The following is a 25,172-nucleotide window of genomic DNA, read 5'->3' on the forward strand; positions in this document are numbered from 1 at the left end:
ACTAGATTACAAAACGCTTCCCGGACCACAATATACAATATACTGTAAGCGAAGGCAAGGACATCCCCGAAACGGAGAAGGCAATTTTTACCGAAAAATTCGGTAAGAAGGTTATGGTTTGGCAGGCAATATGCGAGTGTGGTAAAACATACAGTCCGTACATCACAACGGAGACGATGAACTCTCAGAAATACGTTAAGGAATGTCTCCAGAAGCGATTGTTGCCGATGATCAGGCAGCACGAAGGTCAAGTAGTATTTTGGCCTGATTTGGCGTCATGTCATTACGCAAAGGACACTTTAGAATGGTACAAAAGTCAAAATGTATGTTTCGTGCCACAAGACATGAATCCGCCGAACTGCCCGGAGGCACGGCCAATCGAGACTTTTTGGGCTTTAACCAAAGCAAAGCTTCGAAAATTAATAAAACCAGCGGACGACATCCAAAAATTCAAAAAAGATTGGCCAAAAGTGGTCAAAATGGTGGGAAGTACCACTGTGCAGAAGCTAATGGGTCATGTTCGAGGAAAAGTTAGGAGTCTTGGCTATGATTAAATATGTTGATTAAACGAGAGTAACATATCATTTGAAATACAAATACAAATATGATTTGCCTAATAAAATTATTAAAACTAAAAAAAAACATGACTTTTTTGTTATTTTGAAAGTGTGCTTATACTTTCTGGAACAGTCTATACGAGGGTAATCACTGTGCCTTTTTTTTGTATAACGTTCATTCCTCTTGGTTCAACGATGCCAAACGAGTGAGAAGATTGACTGCTGATTGACGACAACTGCTGGAACTGTTGGCCAGTATACGATGACCATTGTCAACCTCGAAGTTCTGCCCCTCCACGAGAAGGAAAAGGGTGACTGATGGCAGAAGTTGTCCACCCATGAGAATAAAGTTCTGTACCGGGTGTCATTCTGGTAGACGTTCACCGAATCCTGTATCATAAGTATTCAACCGGAAAGTGGAAGACGTGCCTCTACATTATCATCATGCTACTCGGACAATCAGGAAGGATTTGACCCAAAATTCTCACCAGCAGTCGCTGTTGAGTACTGAATTCGTCTAACTTTCTGATGACTCTCAACTCATTACTTTTAATCCGCTCATCCACACCTTACATCGACTAATATCCAACAGCATCCAAAGTCTGGTCCAGGATCTTAATACCAGTTGCCAACGGTTGATTCGCTTTGTCTCTGCTTGTAATTCATTCATATTTTTCATCCTTGCTTCTTGCCGGAATTGCATATTTATAGCCTTGAAACTGCTGGCGGTTCCGATTGCGTTTATTAATATAGTGGTTCAGGTTGGCTTCGTTACATTCGGTGTGGTTACCTTTACAATTCTGCAAGCAGAATCCTTCTTTATTTTGCTAATACGGAATCCACTAACTCCACCAGCCTCTCAGCCTCCACAGTCAATCTGAACTTCGAGATGGTTCAGTCCATACAATGAGCTGTACGGCTGACTGATTGGTCAGGGTGTCTACTCAATCCAAGGATCAAATTCAAATTCCCTGAGTTTTCCAGGTTTTTCCAGGTCGGATGAAAAAAATTCCAGGTGCATACAAATTATACACATTATTATTTTATCGAACCCCCCTTTTAGCTGGTGTTCACACTGCTTGCACATGTCGAAAGAACTGTCAATTTAGATTTCAAAACAAAACTGTATCAGGAATCAAAAGTAAATACTTCCATCATGAATTACCGGAAAATTGCTCTAGTTTCGGCAGACGTATTTGCTTTTATTATTTTAAATAAAATGAGAAAGAGAAGGTGAACTTTGTGGAGTAGGAAATGGTTGCTCACGAGGAACACCGGCAGGGATTTGGCTCATCTTGTCCATCAAGAGCTGCGATATGAAGATGAAAATGGATTTCAAAACTTCGCCAGGATGTCGATACCAACTTTAGACAAGCTAGTGGGAAAAGTTCTCACTAGATATACATGATTCCTTGAGTTCTGAAAATTTCTCTTAACAACTCAATTCTGCAAGGTCTTCAAACCTTCTGACGTCCCTGAAGTTTTGTATCTGTTCTCCGGTAAAATTTCCTTAAAAATCAACAATCTTTCCTGACAATCTGCAAATGTCTCGGTAGTTCTACAGATTTCTTTGAAATTCTGTGTGTTCTTCAGAAGTTCAGCAAATTTTCCTAAAAATCTACAAAGTTCCTGAATCCCTGAAGATTTAAGATCCTTGAAGATCAACAATTATCTCTGATGTTCACAACATTTCTAATAATCTACAAACTTCTCGAAAGTTCTGTAATATTCTCTGCAGATTTTCATGATTCAATCAATATCTGCAAATATCTCTGAACATCTATATAATTTTCTAAAGAATTAAAAGATTATCTAGAAATTTTTGAACTTTCCGGAAGTTTTAGCAAGTATTCTGAAGTTTTTCTAATTTTTCTGAAGCTGTGCAAATATCTCTAAAGATCAGCGAACTTACCTGAAGTTCTGTGAATGTCTTTCAAAATCCAAGAACCGCAGTAAAATTCTGAAAATTTATTTAAACATCTGCTAATTTTTGAGTAGATTTACGACCTACCCTCTGAACTTTTCTAAAGTTCCTAAAATTTATTTCAAATTCTGTAAAGTTTTCTGAAGTACTGTATTTCTGCTCTAAAGATCTACGAACTGCCCTGAAGTTCAATAAATTTCACAGTAGATCTCCGAACTTTTCTAAAGTTATTTAAATTTCTTTGTGGATTCTTGATCTAAAGATCGGCAAACTTTCCCGAAGATCTGCGAGTTTTGCTGAAGTTTTGCAAATTTTTCTAAAAACGTACGAACTTTCTGCCGTTCTACAAACTTCTCTTAAGGTCTACGGACTTCTCTGAAGTTCTTTAGATTTATCTATTTCCGACTTCCATGGAGTTATGCAAAATATTGTACTTTTGTACTTCGCTGCGATTTGTTTTTGGAATTGAGGTGCTTTTCTGACATTTAACGAATGTTTCTGAAGATCTCACATTTGTGTGAAACTGTGAAACTTTCCGTCAAATTCCTGCAAATATCTTTAAAGTTCTGTAAAGTTGTCTTAAGCTCCGTAGCTCTATTCCCAAGATCTACAAAAAAAAACTTGAGGCTCCATAAATTTCTCATTAGATCTGCAAACTTCTCTGATGTTTTGTAAATTCCTCTAGGGTTATCCTGAAGATTTGAAAATTTCCTTGAAGATTACCTAAAGTTGTCAAAATTTATCAGAAAATATTTGAGCTTCCTTGAAGTTTTAAATGTCTCTCTCAAGATCTACAAATTTTCCTGAAATCGTGTAAATATTTATTTTTTTAAATCCCTGAAGTTCTGCAATTTTTACTGAAGATCCATTAACATTTCTGAGATTCTTGTGATTTTTTCAGAAGTCCTGTGATTTTTTTCAAAGTTCTGTAGCTTTGTTCTGAAGATCTACGAACTTTTGTGATGTTGAATAATGTTTCGAGGATCTCCAAACTTCTGTGAAATACTTTATATTTCACTGTAGATTCTTGGACTTGTCTGAAGTTATGCGAATTTCCCTGAAGATTTGTAAAATTTCGCTTATAGTTTTACAAATTGATTTGAAATTATTTTTGCTTGCTTGAAGTTTTGAAAATTTCTTTGAACATTGATCTGAAGATCTACGACCTCTCTTGTGATTTTGTTTTTATGAATTTCTGTTAATAACTTTTAATTTGTTTGTAGTTCTGTTCTCAAGATCTACGAACTACCCTGAAGCTCAACAAATTTCTCAGTAGATCTCCGACCCTCTCTGAAGCTCGAAAAAAAAAATCTATGTTGGGTCTCAGACCTGCTGTCTGGCATGCTTATTCTTATACAATACATGCTTCGTATGCTTCCTTTTGACGGTTGCCAGTCTCTCTTTTTCGGCTGTTTCCTTTTTACGACGATTTTGATCCTCCACATACAAATCAGCGAAGAGCGAACGTGACAAGACACTCTGAATGAACTTGTCTCGTTCGCACACGTTGTCTTAGCTGTCAGATGCTTATCAAGTTCAGTGTCCTTAAGAAACGTTTCGAGAAACTGAACGAAAAACTTCTTTTGAATTACGAATGAAGTGATAATTGGAAAATTCCCTGAGTGGAACCAAAATTCCCTGAATATTCCAGGTTTTTCCAGAAAAAATAAAATTCCCTGTAAATTCCCGGTTTTCCAGTTTTTTTTCAGGTAGTAGACACCCTGGGTGGACCATCAATCGTACCGAGTAGTTATCCTGGAGAAACTGCTGTGGTTGCAGACGCATCTACAGAATGACAGGATCGTTCTGCACCGGGTTCTTGTTGACACCATACATCAATGTTGCAATTGGAACTGGATTCTACAATTCTCTTTACCTGGCATCTGGGGTAAGCAGGTCCATTCTACGTGGCCCTCCCAAGTAACATTGCAAGCTTTATAGAGGTTTTATAGCATTCTACAAGCCTGCATCATGGCCTGCAAAACTCTCATAAAACCAAAATTGTTACTTGGGCTGACTCTGACTAATTTGTTTGGGTTTCCCCCACAACATAAATCCTTTCGAAACTATGGACATCCGTTAAATATCCTGTAGACTTTCGTTAGAGGTCCATCCCCAGGGCACGGAGAGTCTCGTCAATTATATAATCTTTTATTATAATTTGGGATAACCTTGCTGGAAAATCGACAAAAATTGTTAAACTGAAAAACTTCCCCCTTACTTTGAAGTAAGCAAAATAGTAAACCTTAGCAACGCTTGGCAAAATGTCAACACATAGCAGTGATGCTGTTTTATACTATGTTCTGTGTCATACTTGTCATCGTGTTCCCTAACGTGCCGATCAGTGTGCTACGATGTGCTTCGGCACAGTGTGCATTGAATACCCCTTGGTTCTATGATTTTCACTGAAGTACTTAAGACTTTCCTGATGTTATTAAAGATTTCTGAATTTCCTTTAAGTTATCTAGTCTGCCCGAATTGCTCAGTAAATCCAAGTAAAAAATACATTTAATTGCCTTGAAGATTCCACAATTTTCTTTCATAAACGCTCACAAAACTTTGCCTTAAATCACAAATTATCCCTGAACTTATCTGGACAATTTAGACTGATGCAAAATTTGACTTTTTCGCTCCACAGTGCTTAAATTGTTTCAAATCGGGTCCTGATTAGCTTCTCAAAGTTACAAATCATTTGGTTAGAAACAGACTTCGCACAAGCCATTTGAAGTTTACATGTAAATTACTATGGGAAATCTCAACTTTTTGTTCATTGCCTTCTAGCATTTTTCCATATTGAGCTGCGAAGCAGTTCGATATACATTCTTTTAGAAAATTTTCTCGGCTACAACTTTGCTGAAGATTGTTTCTATGTAAAACGAGACAGGAAAAAGTTATTAATTATTTAAGAGATTGGTAAACTTATGACATGATCAAGCAGCAGCTCTGTAGGCAACACTGTATTTTGCAGTGTGACATAGTAGCCATGATTTGTGTGTCCTATTCAACGCCCCAGTAACACCAATGTTGCCTGCTGAGCAGTTGATTGAGCATGATCATAAGACATCAGCGCATTGAACCATTGATAACTCTCGATCCTTGCATTTAATCAAAAAGTGGTCTTGAGCAAAGTTGTAGCTAGAAAAATTTCCTACAAGTACAGTTGAAAACTTTTGAAGCAGACCGATATGGTGAATTATTAGATAGACATGAACAAAAATCTTGGTTTTACCATAGTAATTCCCATACGAACTTCAAATAGTTTGTGCCATCTCAGTTTCTCACCAAATAAGTTCAAATTTTGAGAGGTTAGTCAGGATCCGATTTGGAATCTTTTAAGTATTGTGGAGCGAAAATTTCAAATTTTGCATCACTCTACTGGACATCCATGTGTCCCCGAGAAGTGTACTTAAATCGTCTCAGTATCTTCAGAGACGCCATTCCTAAAATTCTCTAGGCACACATTTGATATCCTATAGATTCTTCAAGGAAATCCACTGCATCCGTCCTGAAGACCTCTGAAGCTCGTCAGGTCTCCATCATCGAAAAACAAACACAGCTTCAAAACATCACCGCTCAAAGATAAAAGCTCAGAACCAATTTGATAGCGAAGATGACAACCTCAAAATAGAGGTTTGCGTATTTGCTTGCCTGTCAATTAGGTTCTCAGTGTTCATCGGATGAAATTTTTGAGTGATACTGTTTACAAGCACTTGGAATGGTTGCCTAATTTTAATTTGAAAAATGCCGAGGAAATGTGCGGTGAAAGGATGTTGCTCGCGGACATTGAAGAAGTATGGTTTAATATTATCGAGAATATCCACCCACGAAAAACAGTACCACTGAACTGTCATCCGATTGAGATTAACCGCGACGGCGCAAAACCTTACATACGGTGCTTTTAACTACTGTACTGTTGTCCCTTGGATTCTGACAGAGTTGCCAGTCTTCGTGATATGTCGTTTTCATGCATATAAATGCTATTTATGGAAAAACGAACATCTTGCCTTAAAAAACTGGTAGGAATTAGCAAAAATAGAACATTCTATGAGGTGATTGAAATTCATTCGGAATACAAAGAACCGGTCCACAGATATGCAAGCGTAATTGTTGATCTTCAATGAGCATTTCGATGAACCATGTGTTAGTGAAGCACGACTACTAACTACGTTTTTTTTACCGAGGAAAGGAAATTAGTCATTTCGGATATTAGTTGCTACCTACTGAGGAAATAATGTACACTCTTACCATATCATCTTTGGGGAGAATACTGGATTTGAAAGCTAAATTAAACATCCCAGTTCACCTCGCACCGCCGACCGCACCATCATCGTATTTCGTGAATTCTCGCCAAAAAAAAATCATCAACTTAACAAAGTAGCAAACTAAATAACAACAAGTTAAAAACTTATAACTATGTTTATTAAATTAGATAAAGTACGGATGAACGATAACAATGCAGTTAAGTAGAGTGGAACTCTGAAGGTTGAATCATGAAAACCGTAATCTAATCGGATCAAGCGTAGCTAGCTCTACTTTTTGTTTAGGGGTATGTATAGATCTACTGCTGCAAGTCTATCACATATTTGCTGCGTGCCGGTCCCATTCGCCACGGCACTACCGCTGGTCGATGGCAATACGTAGAAACTGTCACCAGACATATCCAGCAATTCGCCATTGTAACCGGTCAGTAATTCGTTCACCAGCCCGGCAATGTCTTCCTCGTTGGCCGACGTGGTGGAGCCCGGCTGCATCAGCACATCATCATCGGTGGTACCGGTACCAGCGACATTGTACTGCTCGACACTGGACGGAATCGATGGAACTATTTGCTGGGGACTGGCGACGGATTGGAATTCCTGCGTAGGCGGTCCCATCGGCGAGGTATCCGAGTAAGCCGGAGAGCCGACACTGCTGCTGGCATAGCTTGTCATACCGTAGCGTGCTTCCGGAAAGTTGTTCGGCCGGACCAGGTCACTCCGAAACGTTACGTCAACGATCCTTCAGTTTTCGAACCGAAAAAGTAAGTAATTTGAAAAGCATAAAATCAATAACACTGGACGGAACTTGGGGCCTGCAACGGAAGCGGATGGAGCACCTGTTGATTGGTTGAATGGATGATGGCGCGAAGATGGTGGTCAGCGGCGGCACTCAGAAAAAAAAAAACAATGGAGGCGCAAAGAACAATAGCAAGACAGGTAGTAATGTGGCAGCTTTTGGTGTTGATGCAGTTACTGCAAATGTTGCTGTTGCTGCTACTGCTGCTGCTGCTGCTGATTCTGATTGAAATGATTGTCCTATGGAGGTATGGTATGCTTTTTATGGATGAACGAACGGCGGGACGTTCACAGACAAAAACTGCCCCCCTCGGACATTCACACACGGCATATGCGGACATGACAGATGGCGAGATTTGATTGATTGGGACTCCAATTTAGGATGGGTCACTCTCTGCGCTCTCTTCCGGTGTTATTTAAGGTTAGGAAAAGACTTAAAGTGGGTCACTTCATCGAAAAAGAACAATGCATTATTCGTAACGGTTAGGGTTAAGCACACTTCACACAGTTTGCGATGGTCCGTATCAATTGAAATCGATTGTATTTCATCCAGTGTAGGTAATCAGAGCTGAAATTGACTACCTTTAGGCGTATAAGCCTCACTCTCCGTCAACTTCAAAGCATCAAACGAAAGTTCTAGAAACTTGATTGAGTCCAGTACAAAAGTTCGCTTAATATTCTAGTAACCTGCTTCAATGTGAGTGAGTTTGTGTATCGTTAGTTATGTTTAGTACCATTTTCAGTTGTTCGATTTATAGAAAAAAGGGCCTTAACAGATTTCGTTTCAATTAACCTACAGCTATTAGTAGCATGGAGAGATAAACACATTCAACACCATCCCACCTTTTTTTTTCCAGTTGACAGTTCTCTCAACTATGTCTTGGTCTTCTTCTGTCTTAAAAAATACTGCACATAGTTTTGGTTTTGTTTTTGTAACTTTCAGTGTAATTTGACTAGGAAAAATTTAGCTATGCTTTTCTCTTGGTTTCCCTGTAATTTTCTTTGCTTGCCGACTGCTTCGTTCGTTGCCTTAATTGTGTGTATATGCTAGCTAACTACCAATTGGTATCGAATTCGGTTTGGCTCTCGGTTTTGATGGTGGTCGGTTGGTTGTGGTGGTTATGGCTGTGTTGTTGCAGTTGTTGTTGTTGTTGTTGTTGTTAGTAGTAGTAGCTGTAGTTTCTAGGCTAGCGGTTTTCAACACACAGCGGCCTTGCAGCGGAGTTAGTAGTAGAGATTTAGTGACTAGAGATGCATTATAGTGCTATTCTGATAGCTGCAATTACACAGTTGATAGTGATAATAATAAGGGAAGTTGGGAAGATTTTATGTACATACATTTTTCACACACATTTGTATACGAGTGGGGTTTTGGGACGTCAAACTTATAAAACAAAACAAAAAACGTTGTTAGGATATTAGGGTTTGCAGCCATTTTCCTACTGTACAGGACGGACTGGGTACAGTCAGAGCAACAATCAGAGAGAACAGAGGGTGGTTGTTGGATGATTTTTTTATTCTAAATAGAGATTGAATTGAGAATGATTGTTATGAAAATGGAATACGGCAGCGAACGGTGAATGGTGATTTGAGTAGGTTAGTTAGTTTATTGCAATGAAAATAGAGACCTCCAAGCGCAATCTCTCAGGAGGAAGAAACATGAAGCACAAACCAAGAAGGTACCCAGCGATATTACAATCAGTGCGGAAAGAAATAATTTCTTCTACTCTCAACTTAGCTGAAAGTGAAGACAACCTGCATGAATTTGAATGTTGACATAAAAACATTCTCTTGATCAAGGCAACCTCTGAGTATCGACGTCAACATTTCAGTGCCAACATTTCAAAGGGGCGTAATTGCTTTTGTAAACAATGGCTTTAGCCGTCGATTTCTCGCGAATGAAAGTTCACTCATGAAAAATAATAACACCAGCAGGTAGATGAATGTTTCCTCTACCAGCTAGCAGTGTTATTTTGGCGAGGTAAGATTTCATTCGCGAGAAATTGACGGCTAAAGTCATTGTTTCCTTTAGCAATTACGCCCCTTTGAAATGTTGGCACTGATTTAGTTTTGTTCATTCGTATTCGTAGCTGGATTTTCATTATCGCTTAATATTCGTCTTCATCTTGGAGATAATGCTTTTGAGGATCAAATGCAAAATGGTTATATTCAATTTTACACTAATATAGCACTGTAGAACGTGTTGTGTTGGTTTTTACACACAGATCGATGGAAAGTTATTTCCTCATGCTGAATTCTAGGGTCGACAATATTCAAAATAATAATGTTGTCCAAAATGAATTTGATCATTTTGCTCAAGCGATCCTCAAACGCTTCTAATTTTAACAATTTTGGTTTGGATAATCAAACTGCATACAACGAAGCAACCTAGAATAAGTATCCATTCAATCATAGCAAGCATTACAATCAGCATAAATAAATTATCTTAAGGTGATACTCTAAAGAAGCCTCAGCGTGAAACTTCAAAGGCACAAATCTAGATAGAGCTGGGCTTAGGGCGTAACAGCATTTGTAAACAATGACTACTCTCGATTATTTCTACAAAATCAAGGCTCGCCCACGCAAATCAACATCATCATCGAGTAGAGGAAGACTTCCTCTACCCGATAGTTGTATTGAATTGCGTAGGCGTGCCTTGAATTCCTAGAAATCTTTAAGAGAAGTCATTGTTTACAAAAGCTGTTACGCCCTAATTCCAGCTCTATCTAGAAATGTCAGCTTCCACAAAACATACAAATTTGAAATTGCTACTCTCTGTTTATATTAGTTGGTTTGTAGTAGTGGGTTTTCTCTTGTTTGCGCCTTACAACAGGTTATGGACCTGCGCGAATAATTTTGCACAAGCCGAAACTTCTTGAGGAATGGACGGAAGCCGATTCAATCTGCAAAAGCTGAACAATACCAACTATTCAAGCTGGCGCTTCAAGTTGGAACTTCTCTTGGTTCGAGAAGACCTGTCCCGTTACGTGGTACCAGGTGAAAAACCGGAGGTGGAAGCAGTTGCCGTCTGGAACGCTGGCGATGCCAAAGCCAGGGCGACCATCGGACTGCGCATCGAGGACAATCAGCACGCGTTGATCCGTCTGTCGAAGACAGCGAAGGAAGCATGGATCTCACTCCAGAACCTTCATCAGAAGGTGAGCCTCACCGTCAAAGGTCTCGTTGCTGAAGCGAACCTGCGACAAACGTTATGCGGAAGGAGAGGACATGGCCGAACACGTTTTCGCTATGGAGGAACTGTTCAGTAGCCTTGCGAATGCCAGACAGCAATTGGAGAAAAATCTCATGGTTGCCATGATCCTGAGAAGCCTGCCAAGCACGTTCGACACCCTGACTACCTGACCCTGGAACTTGTCAAGCGGAAACTCCTGGACGAAGCCGCGAAACGGCAAGGCTCCGGGACGGATTCGGCGATAAAGGTTGGACAGGGCAACAGGAAAAAGAAAACGCTGATCTGCCACTATTGCAAAAAGGCAGGCCACATGCAGAGGGAGTGTCGACAATTCATCCGGGACAACGAGAAGGAAACGAAGCCAGGAGAGCAGGGAAAGCCTTGACCGAAAAACGATGGAAATTTCGTATGGTTCGCGTTTCTGACCGGAAGACGCGAGGATGAAAATGGAGATGAAGACCGGGTGTCGGGTGATGCGGGGTCAGCAAACAGTCGCCATGGCAACGCTCAAACAAGGTTCGTACTACTTGAAGCAGCCGAACAAAGTAATCCTGCTGGCAGGCAGGAACCACAAGAAAGGCTGCAAACAGGAAATTCGGTCACAGAAATCTCAAACCCGAATGGAGAAGGACGACTTGGTCAGCGGATTGAAGATCAACGAATGCAGAGTTAACGAGACTTGCGAGTACCCCCTTTCCTAAGGAATCGAAATCGAGCTCGAAGGCGCCGTTGGACATAGTTCACACGAATGTGTGTGGTCCGGTGGATGTACCATCGGTAAGTGGTTTTCGATACTTCATGACCATTATCGACGACTATTCGAGGTACTGTACGCTGTATTTGCTGAGAGAGAAATCGGAGGTAGCAGATAAAATCCTTGAATTTGTCGAAGCGGTCAAGACCCAGTTTGGCCGCAAACCCAAAGTTGTGCGGTCCGATCAAGGAGGACAATATAGAAGTGAGAAACTGCGTTCGTCCTACCGTCAAGGTCAAGAAGGCATCAAGGTACAATACACGGTGGCGTACAGTCCGCAGCAAAACGGAGCGGCGGAACGACGAAACCGTTATCTTATCGAAATGGGTAGGTGCCTGCTGTTCGATTCTGGATTGCATCAGTGTTATTGGGCGGAGGTATTGAATAAGGCGGTGTATTTGCAAAACATATCGCCATCAAGATCCGTTACAGACACGCCGTACGAACTATGGAACGACCGAAAACCAGACGTTGGTCATCTGCAAGTTTTTGGTAGGAAGAAGCTCAACCCCTGCAACTCAGAAGCTGATCTTCGTCGGATATTCCCAGGACCACAAGGCGTATCGGTTCCTGGATAAAGCAACCCGGAAAATCTACATCAGCCGGGACGCAACGTTTGTCGAGGCCGGACCAGAAAAGCCGATCGAAAATCTTCAGGAGGAGAACACGGTCGAGTATCATTCGACAGTGAAGCCCACCGTAGCAGATATGCCCGACGATGAGGACGACGGCGATATCAATGTGAACATCGAACCACCAACTGAACTGAGATGATCCGGCTTGAGCTTGATTGACCGCCCACGGTTGCTACTCTGTTACTGCCAGATCAGCTGTAATTACACAGAGAACCAATAGACGATGCTTGGAACTAGCAATCATCCTCAATGTGTAAAAACTGGTGATCTTAAATTAGGCAGTACCAGCGCCGGCCGCGCCCGAACACAGGTCAAGAAAGGAATGGGAAGGATTGTGTTGACATGACACTCGCTTTGATGGAAGCCGAGAACACCTCTGCACTTCCACGAGGAATCACTGGGATGTTGGATAAGAGGGTTGGGTTTGCAGCAGGGTTCGTTTTGGTAAACGATAAGCTGAATTGATGTCCTAACGATCATATAACGCGAAGGAGCTTTGCTCAGTAAGCAAAAACGTTTGCCACTAGGCAGACGAGCACCTTTTTAATCACCGAGTTGTTGTTATTACCATGTAGTCATATTAACAAATAAAACGATTGACGAATCTTGAATGTGGATGGGCCTGAGATTAGACTCATGATGTTTGCTCAGTAAGCAAAAACGGTTGCTCTAAGGCCACCGAGCCCCTCATATCACATAATACCGTTGCTCAAATTTGTGTATCCATTCAAACCCGGAACCAACGACAACAACGAGTTTCGCAAAATACACGATATACAAGCGATTTTACCATAAATCTCTTTGATATGTAAGGACCTGGGACCGCGTTTTTCTGCTCAGTAAGCAGGCCACTGTAACCGATGATCTTTCAAATCCGAAAACTAAAAACTACGAAAAAGTACTTATGCCTTCATCAAGATCCACTTTCACGCGACGTTCAATGATAGGGTCCTATCCAGGATTACAAACCTGTTCTAATCCACCTGAAATGACTAACGAATGGAAGACTTTGACTACCCAGCCATGCAATAGTCTCATTCCGTGCCTTATGGCAACTTGATGATTCTATTGCGCTCATCTTTTGGTACCACCCAGGGGAGACTTGGTCCTGTACCCAATGCTTAACTTATCTCCATTCCACTCAGCTACTCGCAATTTCTTGTGATATAGTGGGTGGAATATTATTATATGAGACAATTCAATGCAGACGCCAACTGATCAGAGATGATCCACGGGAGTTACCAAGGGAATCCTGCCGAAACCTTACTCAGAGGTCACCGGCGTCACCAGTACTACCGCCGATGAACCCAGGAGCTATACCGATGCAATCCAATGTCCAGATGCAGAAGCGTGGCATTTCGCAATGAAGGAGGAGCTACAGTCGTTATGAGAGTTAGTACCAAGGCCCCCTGGAAGGAAGACCGTTGGGTGTAAGTGGACCTTCAAGATAAAGGTCGATGAAAATGGCAACACAGTGCGATACAAGGCCAGCTTGGTCGCACAAGGATTCACACAAAAATATGGGACGGATTTCGACGAGGTATTCGCTCCCATTGCTCGGCAAACTACTCTTCGTACCATCTTGACCATTGCCAGTCGGGATGACATGCTGGTGCAGCACTTGGATATCAATATTGCTTATTTGTATGCCGAGCTAGATAACACTCCTGGATCCAAAACGGACGGCGACAAGGTTTGTCGGTTGAATAGCAGCTTCTACGAGCTGAAGCAATCGGCACGGGTATGGAACCGGAAAATCGACAGCTCGTTCAAGAAGATGGGGTTCAATTCTGCCGAATTGGATCCTTGCCTGTACGTGAAGGAGCAACATGGTAAGCGCAGTTACATCTTGATCTACGTTGATGACATGATTGTGTGCTGCCACTCAAAAGAAGAATTCGAGATAATCAGAAAAGCACTGGCGAAGCAGTTCAAATTCTCAAGCCTGGGAGAGCTACGACTGTTCCTTGGGATACGCATCGAGAAGCACTACGGACACTACGTGTTGAACCAGGCCGATTACATCGACAAGATTGTGGAGCGTGTTTGGGCACGAACACGCCAAGCCGTCCAAGATTCCACTCGACCCAGCTTACGTAAAGTAAAAGAACGAGGAAGAACTGCTTACCAATGAATTGTACCGTAGCTGGGTAGGTAGTTTGCTGTACGAAGAAAGGACTTTTCCCTACATCTGGGATCCGGAAATGAAGGCTTGGAATATTTTGTCGATGCAGACTGGGCTGGAGACGAAGGAGACCAAAAATTCAACTCTGGTTTCCTGATCAAAATCGGTGGATGGCTGGTAAGTTGGGGCACCCACAAACAGTCTTGCGTTGCACTTTCTTCAACAGAAGCCGAGTTTGTGGCCTTGGCTCAGGGATGCCAGGAGCTGTTATGGATGCGGAAGCTGATAAAGGATATCAACGAGGAACCAGAAAACCCAATCGTTTTTTGGGAGGACAACCAATCCTGCATCAAGATGGTCGAGTCCGATCGCATGGAATCGAAACACATTGACACGAAGCATGCGTTTACCAGAGATCTACGTCTACAAGGGATTATCGATTTGCGGTATCTACCAACCGCTCAGATAGAAGCCGATCTGATGACTAAGTCATTGGACCGGGTGAAGCTGGAAAGACATCGAAATGCGATTGGCGTCCAAGGAAATCTGGAAGGCAATCGTTGACTTCGTTGAGGAGGAGTGTTGAGTGCAGATTCAAACTACATACAACGAAGCAACCTAGAAGAAGTATCCATTCAATCATATCTTCGTTGTCGTTGAGAGTTGGTGCACAGGTAGATTGAGGTTAAGGAAACGCCACTGAATGCGAATCATGTATTGCTTTGGATAGGCATTATAATGTGTGTCGCAGAGGAATCTATTACGGAAATTGGCGGGATTCACGCTTGCACTTATGAATCCAAAAATTGGATTGGATCAACAATGCTTAACATTTTGACACATGCACAGCGCAGGCGCAGATGTAATACAGTGTTACCAGTAACTTTAAAGATCATGAACATTTCTAACCATGGGTGCGAAATAGTGCCAATGAGAGTGCCCAGGTGTGCCCAACTGTATTTTGGGTACACTGTGCGGAGTGACCACCTCCTTGGGTCTCAAGCACACTCTTGTGCATCTGGAGAACTCTATAGGAAGCCAAACCACGAATACTTACGATTCAATGTTAGGCAGTTAATCAACTAATTTAATTCTAAATTAAAATTTCCAACGTAGGGCTTCAGCCCCCACGAAGACCCTTGAAATAGGGGATACACTATAACTTTCTTAAGCACGCCGTCGTTTATTGGTAATATGGTTGAAAATGTTAAAACTATAACGCTTCGGAAATTTTTAAATCATAAATTTGCTAATTAGTTGCCCATTTTCAACCAGCCCGTCAATTTTCGGCAAGCGCTTCCAATAATTTGATATTACGTACATGCAAAATCCAGCATATTTGTAGTTGTGTGTCAAAATTTCAGCTCAATTGATCATAACAAAACATAGTTGCAATATGGTTAGGCCACCACTGAGCAAATCGGCGATCATTTCTTTTGCCAGTGGTGGCGGGGGGAAATATCCCTCACCATCCCTCCCCAACATAGGAGTTTGGTAAAAGAGATGATCAACCCGAATCATGCCTTCCTCAAAAATTGACCTTTGCTCGCTTTCTACTCGCTCAATGTTCACACTGCCGTGACAGAGCATTCGAAAAGCTGCTTGAACCGACGGAACATTCAAAAAGCTGCTTGAACCGACGGAGCATTCAAAAAGCTGCTTGAACCGCATTAGCCGCACTCGGACATGTTCCGGATGGTTTGGAGGAAGTAACTAGAACAAAAATCTGCCATGCGACACAGCAACAGTTCACATGAGCCTTCAAAGCAGATTATGCAGAAGTCCTGCCGAAGTATGACGAATGAATACCAAACCACTACAAACGCGAATACTAAAATACGAAAAGCTTCGAAAGCTTTAAACTGACAACTACTGATATGTTGACGGCAGATGTAAAATTTCAGTTAGGACGTAGTTACCAACAAGAAGCATCTGAAATCTGAATTTTCCCAATGTTTAGGCGGAATTTAACGATCCCTTAGCGATATCTGGACCGCAGAAACCCTGTTAGCCTTGTGTTCGTATAATTTGTTCAAGTAGATTACGGATATTCCGCAACCACTCTACGGGTACTCCGAAACTTTTTTGGTCAATTCAGAGTGGATTCCGGAAGTTCCCGAATCCAATCCCGGGGGTCAATATTCAAGGTGAAGTAAAGCATCTTGGATTGCGAAAAACATCAGCAAGACCGTTCAAAGATTTGTCAGAGAGATTTAGAGTCTTGAGGTCGAATTAGACTAAATAACGGACATTCCGGTTTGAAACCCTCAACCTCAAATCACCATTTCCGCCGCAAGAAATGAAACCAATGTAAACAATGAACTTGATAGATGTAAGAGGTTAAAGAACGAAAGCGAAAGCTTAATATGTGTGGCTGTGCTTCTGATGGGTGCTAACTACAGAACTAGAACTGCTAGGGTTAGAATAACAAAAAAACTGAAACTATACAGATATACACGCAGAGTGAGGGAAAGCATCGATTGACGAGAAACGTAATGGGAAGAAGAAAAACTGACTCACCCGCTGTTGGGCGTATCCCGGGAGGCATCCGGCGACTGCAGGTGCCCGTACGAGTTGGGCGTATTCGGGTAGCTGATAGGGTTGTTGTTGCTCGGCATAAGTACGGCCCGCACCTCCGAGGGGATGTAGTTGCGGTTGCGTGGCTGGCCGGGCGGAGTCGTGTACCGATCGAACGCTTCGTTCTTCGGCTTGTTCGGGTACAGGTAGAACAGGTCCTCAAAGTCACGGATCCGGTCCGAGAGCGACCGGGTGGCAAAGTCTTTCGCCGTGAAGGGCTGAATGTGCAGGATCTGCGGCTGGCCGTCGTTACTTTCGTTGACCCAGGCGATGGTGATGCCACCTGTTCGGAACAATCAACGATTGAAACAAAACCGTTATCAGCGAAAAACTAATCGTAGTACTCACCCAGTTCACTGTCGGAGAACCGCAGCAGGAACGTTCCCCGGGGACACTTGAGCAGGTAGTCTTCGGCTTTGGATTTGTGGATGAAGCCAACGATGCTACCGTCGTTCCACGGCCCACGTAGGTGTTCCCGTGTGACCTTCATCGCCGCGTAGAACCACTCCCAGAAGGTGAACGTCCGGTCCGGAAGGGGTTCTTTGCAGAACTGCGACCACGTGATGGTCAGATCATTCGAAACCGGATACTGCAGGGTGGCGCGGAATGCCTTCTCGCACAGGAAGTGCATATTCTCCGGCGTCATGGAACGCCCCGTCGAGGCGCGGAATTTGGTGTTCAGGGCCTCGGCTAGCAGGTTCCAGGACACCTTGTCCGGCACGTGAAATGGCACTCGATTAATGTCGGCAAACGCGTTGTCCCAGGTGATGGTGGCCCACGATTGCGGTTCCTGGTTGCCGTGCACAATCACGACCACCGGAAGTGAGATCGTCCAAACCTGTTAAAGAAAACAAATTCATCAACTGACATTCCAATTCTTATTACAAAAAGCACTCACCGAAAAGACTAAATCGCCATGACCAACGGCGAAACTGGACTGGAACAGCAGAGCAAACTTCTCGTCCATCACGCTCTCGGTACCCTTCTTTTCCGCTCGCTTGATTTTCTTAAGTTGCATATTTCTGCGTGGTAGTTAAAGTTGGCGAAATCAATCAACACGGTCAAGTTTGTAAACAAAGCTTAAACTCACCTAAAACTAACCGATAACTGCTTAGTGGTTTCGTTGTACTCTAGATTTCCTGTATTATTCATGATCTCTCCGCAAGACTGCTCCGACGCCTTGTTGGACTGCTGCGTGGCCTGTGCTTGCGCTTCTGTTCGTGTCGAGAAGTAGCGAAAAAGGGGCCGAAAATAAAAGGCAACAGAAAATCAGACAATCAGTAAATAACAAACGTGCACACACTTATCCCTACTTATTCGACCCAATGGATCGGATAAAACCCGGCCACCAGCTACCAGCCTCTTACCTGAAATAATTGAAACCCGAACCAACGGGTTGCTCATGCGGATGTTGAGCGTGTTACCGATTAGAAGCCGGACGGTCGCCGCGAACCGGGTGTTGGTTTTCATCACTTGTGGCGGTTGTTTCTCGATGATGAACGTCGTCGTGATGAGGGCCTTCAGCAGATTGGTCACCTCGACCAGCGACTGCGGCAGAAAGTCGGGCAAGTTGGGTTCTTCGATGTTCAGTTTGGATTTGTTCTTCATCGCCAGCCGAATCTGGTCCTTGGTGTTCCAGACGATTTCGGCAAGATTTTCGCACCACGCCTGAATGGTGTCCAGATTGCTGGCACTCATGCCGGATGCTCCATTCCCGGCAAAGCCCTGGTTGATCTTCCACTGCGTCAGGTACTTGTGCAGCACTTTGTCCTGCACTTGCGATGTCAGTTGGATCGTTTTGCGGAAATTGTCGACCAGATTCAGCCGCTTGCCGGTAATCAGGGTGACTGTTTCGTTTACACTACGTTCCTGCTGCGTCACGGTGACCCGGGCGTGCTCCCGCAGCTGCTCATTAGAAATGGCTTCCATTTGGGCTTTGTTCTTGGTAATTTCGTGAATCTCGAGCAACAGGTGCTCGTAGTCTTTGACCAGATTGCGGTTTTCGGTTTCGTTGGCTCGCACGAACATCTGCAGCTGCTGGAGCCCGTTGATGACTTCGGCGATTTCCGGATCCTGCACGTTGACGCAGTCCTCCGGGTAGGCTATGCACTGCCGCTCCCGCTGCAGGCAGCTGATCAGATGGGAGTACAGCTGGACGGGATTGTGCGAGAACAGCTGCCGGAAGTTGCGGGCCGATTCATTGAGCCGGATCCGACCGGTCACGTTATCCTCCGGCAGGTTGATGGCCGTCCGCTCCAGCTCGTTGATCAGCTGGTTGAGGAAGGTGGCGGCATCCTGCTCGTAGGCACTGTCCTGCTCGTGCTGGTAGGTTTGGACGTTGCTGTTGGAGAGGTTCGGGGGGAAGAAGAGCATTAGTTTTGGAAGGTGAATGCAGGTATTGGTTTTTGAGATTTAAAAAAAGGATCTGCAGCGGTGGTCCACTTCGAAGCCTACAAGTCGTATGAGTCTTGTTGAGGGTTGGAGTGTCTGCCAAACTAACGTTTTCAGCTGCAGAGCTGAAATTGACTTATGAAGCGTAAATTGTTTGTTGGGTGTGGATTTTAGGTCTAAGTCTATGTCTTATCGTAGTTCTTATCAGGATCTACGGATCCGAGGTAGCATTTCCCCAATACCTATGCAGGAATCCTAGCTAGGTTTTGCAAACCTCTAGTCCAATTTGAAATAATGTTTGTACGGATTCAGTGAATCTTGGTCCGAATTCCGCAAATCCTTGTCCGGATTCTAGTCCAGATCCATTACATTTTTTTTAGATTCCTCAGAATTTGCTAATCCTCGCTGGTTTTCGGTAATCCTCCAAGATTCATTCTACGAATCCTGGTCCAGAGTCAGCGAATGCTAAACCGGATTCAGCAGATTATTGGTAACATTCTTCTAATCCCTGGTCAGGATTCAACGAATCTGAGAACTGAACTCAAAATAGACCAAGTTACGAGTTGAGCAATTCCACGCCAAATGACAAATCGGAAAAACTCGAACTTCTCCGATTTGTATGAAACTTTGCTCAATGGTTTCTTATGGGCAATGATACACATTTTCTCTAAAATCAGCCATTTTGAATGTTTTAAAATTTTCGACATAACACCTTTGATTTTTTTTTTCAAAGAATTACTATCGGCACTTTTGCCCTGTGTCAGGGATGCCAAATTCGAAGACATGACTTCATTTTGAACACATTTTAACTCCCATGAAAACTTTTATTTTCTGCAGACATTTTGAAGACATATGAAATGTTGAAAGTGTACAAATTTCGAAACGTCGGAAATTGTTTTAAATCTCAGATCACAAAAATTCCCAGTGCCCCTTGAGTTTCGAAAAATTCTATGAATTCAGTATCATCAAAGTTTAAAAAAATACAAGAACCCTTAAATGCTACGAAGTCTTAGACAGTTGATTTATTTTTCAATTACTCGTCTATCTTCGGGATATTTATAAAGAATCTCAAATGTTGTAAGTTAAATCTTATCTGAAGTCTCAGAATCTTAATTGTTATCCAAGTCTGATTTATTTTGGAACCTTCCACAGAATTTTTTTTTGGGATTTGTTAAAAAATGTCTTTCAAATCATCTAAGAAATCCGTCATGGGACTCTGTATGGTAATATCCACATAATTTTCTTCAAAACACTCTTGAAATTATCTGAAGAAAACTCTTGCAATTAGCTCACAATCCACTTAGAATTTCTAATAATTGCAGCATAATTACCTTAAAATTCTCCTCGGTATTCTTCAGATTCTTTAGGAATTTTCCTTAACATTTTCTTAGTATTCCTTCAGAACATTGATGGAATTATTTCTTAATTCAGCCCAGGAAGTCTTCAAATATGCTTGCCTCAGAACTCTCATGGAGTACCACTTTTAGATTCCATGAAATTCTCACAGGGATTGCATTGGAATACTCCATGAAATTTCTATATGGCTCTCCTATCCAGAATTCATTTGGAATACACTTTAAATTTAAAACCAGTAACTCTCCTCACAACGCCTTGTCAATATTCCTAGACATTCATTAAGTCTTCTCCTCTTTTCTGGTGGAATCATGCTTCGATGTCCCGATTAATTTCTCCTCAGAATTCTCTTGAAATTATTCTCACATTTGCTTATTTAGTAATTTCACTTGAGTAATCTTTAGAACTTTCTTCCCATTTTGGAATTCTACTTAGAATTGAATTAAATAGGCTCTTCTCGTTTGAATTCTCCTCAGAACTCCCCAAGAAATCTCCAGAGCATTTACCAGGAATCTAAAGGTCCTCCGAATTGCCTTGGAGGCATTCCATAGAATTTACTTGAAGTTCTCCTCAAAAATAAAATGGAATTCCAGTCAGCACTCTCTTAGAATACTCCTAAGAATTCCCTTTAACTTCGGCTAAAATTTGTTCAGAAATTCTCAAGATAATGCCACGACATTCACGAATCATAAATATTTTCTTCAAGCCCATGAATCTGGAAAATTTTCTAAGATCTATTTACATTGCTATTTGTTTTCAAATCTGGGATCTTGGAAAACATTTTATTGTCCGAAATCTGAATCTTTGTTCCAGAATTCCTGGAATTGAACATTTTCTTCAGCCTATATATCTGAGGAATCTAACACATGATTTTGATATTTGCATAAAATATTACAGTTTTGTTGGGTCGGATCTCAATTAATTAAATTTCAAAATGCCTAAAACCATTTCAAACTTTATTCTTTATGTTTGTAAAATTCGTGTCTATGGCACGTATTTATCCCAGTAGCGAAAACAGACTTCAAAAAAATGTCTATGAAATTTTATATATCAGACTTTGAAAAGCTTTGTTTGCTTTTGACGTATATTGTTGAAAATCAATATTTTTACCAAGTGGAATCGATACGTAAAGAAAATTTCGAATGATTGATGCAAAAATATCGAAAATGTGTCATGAAATATCAGAGTTATAATCGTTCAAAATCTGCCCACTTTTCGTTACATGTTCATTTTTCGAACTCGCAAAAGGTATCCCCATATAAAAAAACACAGACGTAGTCATACGTCAAAAGTTGCATTTTATGATAACGCAACAGGCAGTTGTGTTTTCGTTATCAGAAGACGGTACTTTCCATATTGAACGAAATGTTGGTTTATGCTGGACGATTACCAATTTTTAAAACGTATATTGTTGAAAATCAATAATTTTACCAATTGGAATCGATACGTAGAGAAAATTCCGAACGATTGATGCATAGATATTGAAAATTTGTCATGAAATAGCCGAGATATAATCGTTCAAAATCTGACCAATTTTCGTTACAAGTTCATTTTTAAAACTCGCAAAGGTACCCCCTTATAAAAAACACCGACTTAGTCATACGTGAAAAGTTACATTTTATGATAACGCAAAGCGCAGTTGTGTTTTCCTTATCAGAAGACGGTACTTTCAATATTGAACGAAATGTTGGTTTATGCTGGAAAATTACCAATTTTCAAACGTATATTGTTGAAAATTAATAGCTTTACTAATTGGAATCGATACACAGAGAAAATTCAGAACGATTGATGCAAAGATATTGAAAATTTGTCATGAAATATCAGAGTTATGATCGTTCAAAATCTTACCAATTTTCGTTACATGTTCATTTTTCGAACTCACAAAAGGTACCCTCATATAAAAACACAGACGTAGTCTTAAATCAAATGTTGCATTTTATGATAACGTATTAGTCAGTTGTGTTTTCCTTATCAGAAGACGGTACTTTCAATATTGAACGAAATGTTGGTTTATGCTGGACGATCACCATTTGTTCAAACGTATATTGTTGAAAATCAATAATTTTACCAATTGGAATCGATACGTAGAGAAAATTCCGAACGATTGATGTAACAATATTAAAAATGTGTCATGATATATCAGAGGTATGATCGTTCAAAATCTTAACGTAGTCATACGTTAAAAGTGACTGAAGTCAGACTTGACCTTCTCCGATTTGCATGAAACATTGCCCAATTATTTGTTATGGTCAATCATACATATTTGAGCTATAATTCGGCCATTTAGAACCTCACAAAACAAACTCCAAATGGGGGTCTTTGATACTTTTCAATAAATCGCAACTCGAAAGCATCACGTCCAATAGAAATGACGTCTGAACAAAGTTGTTGGACAACACAAATTATTTTTGGGAATAAAATACACGGGGAAATTTTGGGAAAAAAATTCGAAAGCGTGTTTAAAACTTAATTAGCAAACTAATTCCCCCTACTTTATTGTTAAAATAGTTTTCATTAAAAATCTTATAAAAAATGTTATCTTTTGTAAAAATTTCAACTTGAAAATCATAAAACAACAACTTTTGGATAAAATTTGAACTTTACCTATTTAATTTTCTAAGGTAAATTTTTGCTCAGAAAATGATCGTCTAAGGAATGGTTTTCTAGGCAAAATTTCACAAACAATGTGAACAGACATCATTTCGATTGGAAGTGACGCTTTTGAGTTATGATTTGTTGAAAAATATCGAAAATGCCAACTTGAAGTTTTTTTGCGGAATTCAAGAGCGCAAATGTGAATGATTGACCGCAACAAACAAGAATGAAATGTTTCATCCAAGCATGAGACAATAACTCTAGATAGAGCAGGAATTCAAGGCACGTCCACGCAGACAAACCTAACCATCGGATAGGGGACGTCTTTCCCTACCCGATGAGGATGGATGTTGGTTTGCGTGGGCAAGCCTCAAATTTCTAGAAATCATCAAGAGAAGTCATTGTTTACAAAAGCTGTTAGGCCCTAATTCCAGCTCTATTTAGAACTTATGAGTACCTAATTCTGTTTCTGACACCAAGTTTTGATGTTGATCCAAGAGCTAAGATACATAAAAAAGTAAGAGATTGTATCCAGGACACGACCGCAGATTTGACGTAGGATTACTTGCTCGGTATCAATATTCGGCGACTGTGTTAGGGAAACTACTTTTTCCCATCACGGAAATGCCTCGTTTTCTGATGACAAAATTACTTATTTTCGTACACAAAACGCACGGAATTTTCTATTTATTCAATAGAAAAAAAAGGCAAAAATTGATTGGATGAATTTCTATCTAAAATTTTCCATTCGCGAGATATTCGCGATCAATCATATAATTCTATAATATGAATATAAATTCGATTTTTTTTGTTTGCTTTTTCTAGCGTCCTGGAAAAAAAATCTACCTTAATTCGAAGTGTTTCTGGTTAATTGTTATTACTTCAATACTGTTACGCATTTGTCCACAAACGTTTTGTTGGGGGTAATGTGGCTGGCAGCAAGGCGAGCGAATGTTCAATGAAATTTAACTGTTAAACAACAATAATTTAAGGTGGTTCTGAAAAGGACCGTTCTGTCCTGATGGTTTAATAATGCTGAGCTATTAGGTTGTTCGACACAGATGAGGCTGGCGAGCTGTATGTTGTTTGGAACGAGGGTGATGCGCTTGGCATAGATGACCCACAGCGACTCACGACGAGCTACTGAATCCGATCAGTAGCGGTGCGGCTTCTTCCTCCTTCGTTGTATACTGGAGAACAATGTTCACTGTTGTTGCTGCTGATCATGACCACCACACACGATGATTGAATAAGCACCGTTCGGCGAGACCAGATGGAATTCGATTTTGAAATCTGTGTTAGGGAAAGCGCTTTTTGCAGGCAATGGGTGATAATTTTAACAGTTGGACATTTGTAAAACTACGTAAAGTAAACCTCCGATAAAGCTGATGTACTGACTGTTATTCGGAAAATGGTCTTGCTCCGCCTCCTTCGGCTGTAAATAACCTGGATCGATGGAAACCTTCGCTGGTTTGGCTTTTTCTAAGCTGAAACTTTTGACTAGCTTGTTAATGTATGTCTGCTGGTTCAATTTGAACTAAAAGTGGCGTAGTTCTCCCAGGTTGGTAACGGCGAACTGCTGCTCCAGAATGGCGCGGAATTCTTCCTCGGACTGTGATACGATGATTATGTCATCCACGTAAATCAGAATGTACGTGAATGCTCCTCCTGTCCTCCGTATGTACAGGCATGGATCTGCTTTCGACTGGACAAACCCCATTGCTTTAAAGACGGAGTTTACCTGTCAGACCGTATAGGCTCCGGTGTAGAAACCCTCTAGTAGGCGCATATAGATGACTTCGTCCAGCTCTCCGTTTAGGTACGTCGTGTTGACATCCACATGCTTCACAGTCCAATCATTACGGGCGGCAATGCTTAGCAGCGCACGAAACGTGACCTGTTTTGCTACGTCACGTCACCAGCTGAAACTCTGAACTTCACCTTCGATAGTTTCGGCTTGCGAGAAGTAATTGGATGCTTACCGACCCCACTGACCAGCTGAAACGCTGGTTTG

The 25,172-nt window shown here is 41.4% G+C and overlaps 1 protein-coding gene across 5 annotated transcripts in view; it reads right to left on the reverse strand.

Annotated features, from left to right (window-relative positions):
- The window catches only part of Stat92E (Signal transducer and transcription activator Stat92E), a 224,920-nt gene that overhangs the window by 32,109 nt on the left and 167,639 nt on the right, over positions 1 to 25,172 (reverse strand). For 2 of the 5 annotated variants that reach the window (XM_065220314.1, XM_065220315.1), the window contains 6 exons: positions 18,187 to 19,160; positions 17,910 to 18,033; positions 17,718 to 17,841; positions 17,168 to 17,657; positions 16,763 to 17,102; positions 5,798 to 7,479 (listed from right to left, as the gene is read on the reverse strand). In XM_065220314.1, the coding sequence (XP_065076386.1) occupies positions 7,011 to 7,479; positions 16,763 to 17,102; positions 17,168 to 17,657; positions 17,718 to 17,841; positions 17,910 to 18,033; positions 18,187 to 19,160 (2,521 nt within the window). In that variant the 3' untranslated portion in view covers positions 5,798 to 7,010. Of the gene's footprint in view, positions 1 to 5,787; positions 7,480 to 7,544; positions 8,812 to 16,762; positions 17,103 to 17,167; positions 17,658 to 17,717; positions 17,842 to 17,909; positions 18,034 to 18,186; positions 19,161 to 25,172 lie in introns of those variants that run through there. The other 3 variants (XM_065220316.1, XM_065220318.1, XM_065220317.1) reach the window with 3 other exon arrangements.

Source organism: Ochlerotatus camptorhynchus, unplaced genomic scaffold (genome assembly GCF_037179485.1).
Source record: "Ochlerotatus camptorhynchus isolate MF236.1 unplaced genomic scaffold, CSIRO-AGI_Acam_v1.1 ptg000124l, whole genome shotgun sequence".
Taxonomy (NCBI): domain Eukaryota; kingdom Metazoa; phylum Arthropoda; class Insecta; order Diptera; family Culicidae; genus Ochlerotatus; species Ochlerotatus camptorhynchus.